This window comes from Nicotiana tabacum, chromosome 16 (genome assembly GCF_000715075.1).
Source record: "Nicotiana tabacum cultivar K326 chromosome 16, ASM71507v2, whole genome shotgun sequence".
NCBI classification, from domain to species: Eukaryota; Viridiplantae; Streptophyta; class Magnoliopsida; order Solanales; family Solanaceae; genus Nicotiana; species Nicotiana tabacum.
The window spans coordinates 5653151-5657102 of record NC_134095.1 but is presented as its reverse complement, the minus strand read 5'-3'; the positions used below and the strand labels follow the sequence as shown (position 1 = coordinate 5657102).

Here is a 3952-nt window from a genome sequence, read left to right as displayed (position 1 = left end):
CCAAACTGAACACCAAGAAAATCATAACATTCTGATCGTCAAAATTTTAAGAATTATTACACTCGCCGAAATTTTAATTCTTATGTGTTTTTCCCTCCGTCCAAAATAAATATCAATTTGCTTTTTTATTTTGATCTAAAATAATTTAATAAGTGTTCATTTATATAATCAAGAAAAAATTTAATTTATTTTTCTAAAATTACCCTTATATACGTATTCCTAAAAAGTCATTTACTTGTCACAATTAAGAAAATAAGTAAGTGCTACTATAACTATGATGCAATATTTAGTGAAGAATATGTTTAGTCACACTAACTATTTTCGTCTAGTATTTAATATTTCATTAATGGATGTGCCCAAAACAAATTGATCATTTATTATGGATCGGATGATTATAGAATTTCTACCCCGGGTTGTGACGGGTGGGAAATCCAAATATTTTTTGCTGTTATAACCTTCAAAGTAAATATGAATCTGAATTAATCGAGTCCGTAGAGTTTGAATACTGAATAATTAAACAACTCGCACAACACTATCAGAGAAAAAAAAGATAATATTCTGATCATCAAAATTGTGAAGAATAACTTCACAGCGATTTCTCTATATAAAAGCACATATCATTTCCAGTTACCATACCATATTCTCTTTTCATTGTTTTGGACTTTCATTTGTTCCTTTTAATGGACAAATCTACAACAATGGCGACTGCTGAACAGAAAGAGAAGCCGCACGTTGCGTTCCTCCCAAGCCCTGGCATGGGACACATCATTCCACTCTTTGAGTTCGCCAAACGCCTAGTAATCAACCACGGCTTCCACGTCAGCTTCTTCGTCATCACTACCGGAGCTTCCGCCGCACAAAATGAACTTTTCCGATCAGATAACCTTCCCACCGGTTTCCATGCCGTCGAAATCCCGCCGGTGGAAAACATCTCTTCATTTTTCACCGACGATATGAGAGTAGTCACCCGACTCTCTATCATAGTCCGCGAATCACTCAAACAATACCTCTCCTCACTTCTAATAACACATCGCCCAAAAGCTTTGATCATTGATTTGTTCTGTACTGACGCTTTTGAGATTTGCAAAGAGGTTTCAATTCCTGTTTACTCTTTCTTCACTGCCTCTACTCTTTTGATGGCTTTCTCTTTGTATCTTCCAACACTTGACCGGGAAGTCAACGGCGAGTTCGTTGACCTTCCCGAACCTATTCAAACTCCTGGATGCAATCCAATATGCCCTCACGACCTCCTAGACCAGGTACATTAAGATTCATCTCTGAAAATTATTAAAATTTTAACGAATATTAAATGAATTTAATACAAGGTGCAACGCTGTCTCTATATGTTTTTTTGGTTCCCGGATGCATTGGAGCCCGATTATATCTGGATTCGTACCGCGTAGGGCTCCATTCGGGGAGGAAGCACTCCCTACCAAAAAAAATTCCATGCCTAGGGCTCGAACCCGGACTACAACATGTTACTATATTTGTAAGGTTTATCTCTTTAGGATTTTGAAGGGGAATTTTGGCGTAATTGGTAAATTTGTTGTCATGTGAACAAACTCTTGTAGAAATATAGGATAAAGCTCCGTACAATAGACGCTTGTGGTCCGATCTTTCCCTGGACTTCGCGCATAACGAAAGCTTAATATTTCCCATACTGTCCTTTATCTCATTAGGATTCTTATGAAAAGTTATCCGTTGTAGATTAACTTAATATTCAATGATGTAAAATACTTACATCTACGAAAACATAATATGTGAAAATTATTAAAATTTTAATTCAATAAATTTTAACGAATATTAAATAAATTCAATTTTTATACAAGGTGCATTTTTTTTTTTACACTATATCACTACAATTTTAATGTCTATAACATGTTACTATTTATTACTCTATTTTTAAGGTTATCTCATTAGGATTCTTATGAAAAGTTATCCTTGTTGTAGATTAACTTAAATATTTGATGGTGTAAAACACTTACATCAATAGTCTACAAAACTTAATATGAACTCCTAATTTCAAATGTATGATAAATTTAACGAATAAAGAGTTTTAAATTCTGAATTTGTCTCTACAGGTAAAAGACAGGAAAAACGATGAGTACAAATGGTATTTACTTCACGTCAGCAGAATACCATTGGCCGCCGGAATATTTGTCAACAGTTGGGATGATCTTGAACCAGTGACCCTTGAAGCTCTTAAAGAAAATTCATTTTTCCAAAATATACCTATTCCGCCTGTTCATACTCTAGGGCCATTGATCAAACAAGATGAAGTCGTTACAGAAAAGGATGCTGAGATTTTGACGTGGTTGGATAATCAGCCGTCTGATTCTGTTCTGTTTGTGGTGTTTGGTAGTGGCGGCACCTTGACAAGTGAACAACTTACTGAATTAGCTTGGGGTCTTGAAATGAGTCACCAAAGGTTATATATTGCATTTTTATATTAGGAAATAGAGTTTAACTTGAGTATAAGTATTTATAATTATCATATAAATTTTACTTTTTGCAGTAAGTTGTCTTTTTTTTCAAAATTATAAATCAATGACTACTGATAGTAACACAAATTCTTTGCACTATCCGATGTATAAGTTAAACTCTTGAAAATAACACTACAATTAATATTAAAAGTTGGTAATGAGAGAATGGCCATGATTTCTTGTGTAATTTTGGAAACCATTTACCATTTTGACTCATAATCCACCCGCTTATTATTCCACTAATAGATTATATTATTAGCTGCTAACTCATGATTTTACCTTAGGGCCCGTTTGGTTATAAAAATATTCATTTTTTTTATTTTTTTTTTCGAAATTAATGTTTGACTATGAAATTTTCAATTTTCATTTGAAGATAAATTTCATAAAAAGATATTTTTTAAAATTTTCACTTCAAATCACTCATAAAATTCAAAAATAGCCCAAAATTATATTCATATCCATACACAACTTCAATTTTCAAATATTATTTTTATTTTTTTTACTTTTTTCCGAAATTTTACAATTCTTATGTCCAAACGCCCACTTAATTTCATTACCCTACTAAATTTTTATTAACTGGGGAAAAATATCCAACCTAAAAGTTTGTTGTTTTCATTTCTTTCAACAGGTTCATCTTAGTGGCCCGTAAACCAAGTGATGCAAGTGCCTCGGCAGCATATTTCAACGTGGGCAGCGATGAAAATGATCCATTGATGTACTTGCCGGAAGGATTTGCGAAGAAAACTGAGGGAAGGGGTTTGGTAGTGCCTTCTTGGGCCCCACAAGTAGCAATTCTAAATCACCCATCTACCGGAGCATTTCTTTCGCACTGTGAATGGAATTCGACTTTAGAGAGCGTAGTCCACGGCGTGCCGATGATTGCATGGCCCCTTTACGCGGAGCAGAGGATGAACGCCGCCTTTTTAGCGGAGGAGGTCGGCGTGACAATGAAATTTCCGGTAGCCCCCGGCGAAGAGCTGATAAGCCGAAAGGAGATTGAAAAGATGGTGAGAATTGTAATGGAAGGGGAGAAAGGCATGGCTATGAGACGTAGAGCACAAGAGCTCAAAGAAAGTGCGAAAATTGCACTTCACAATGGGGGCTCCTCTGATGATTCGCTTTGTCGTGTTGTTCAGTTTTGGAAATCTGATCAGTCATTGTGTAGCTGAAAAAAGACGTGTGCGAAATTATTTTGACTGTTTTGGTGCTTCTACGTGTTTTGACTAGTCAATCAAATGAATAAAATCTATGATGCTTCCTTTAAATGGATGGGCGTGACGACTGACGAGTTAGCCCAAACCGAGAGTCCGATCGTTCATTGTTTATTGGGTTATCAATATCGGATTATTGGGTTAACGGTTCGCTAACAGTTTAGAATTTTTTCACTATTGAATTATCTGTTCGGGCCTCAATTTGCCAATTTTCTTAATGGATTAACTGATAACCCAATAATAATTAATAAAATTACG

The 3952-nt window shown here is 35.1% G+C and overlaps 1 protein-coding gene across 1 annotated transcript; it reads left to right on the top strand.

Annotated features, from left to right (window-relative positions):
• The first annotated feature begins 595 nt into the window (after nucleotides 1-595).
• Nucleotides 596-3748, top strand: LOC107775747 (hydroquinone glucosyltransferase-like). The gene is made up of 3 exons (XM_016595515.2): nucleotides 596-1259; nucleotides 2082-2428; nucleotides 3112-3748. The coding sequence occupies exons 1-3, from the start codon at nucleotides 681-683 to the stop codon at nucleotides 3650-3652; spliced, it is 1467 nt and encodes a 488-aa protein (XP_016451001.2). The 5' UTR covers nucleotides 596-680; the 3' UTR covers nucleotides 3653-3748.
• Nucleotides 3749-3952: the final 204 nt, after the last annotated feature.

Excerpts from the sequence above, each read along its gene's own strand:
- LOC107775747 (XM_016595515.2), top strand. The coding sequence starts at position 681 with ATGGACAAATCTACAACAATGGCGACTGCTGAACAGAAAGAGAAGCCG. Across the intron at positions 1,260-2,081 it reads CTCACGACCTCCTAGACCAG|GTAAAAGACAGGAAAAACGA; the intron begins GTACATTAAGAT and ends TTGTCTCTACAG. Across the intron at positions 2,429-3,111 it reads CTTGAAATGAGTCACCAAAG|GTTCATCTTAGTGGCCCGTA; the intron begins GTTATATATTGC and ends TTCTTTCAACAG.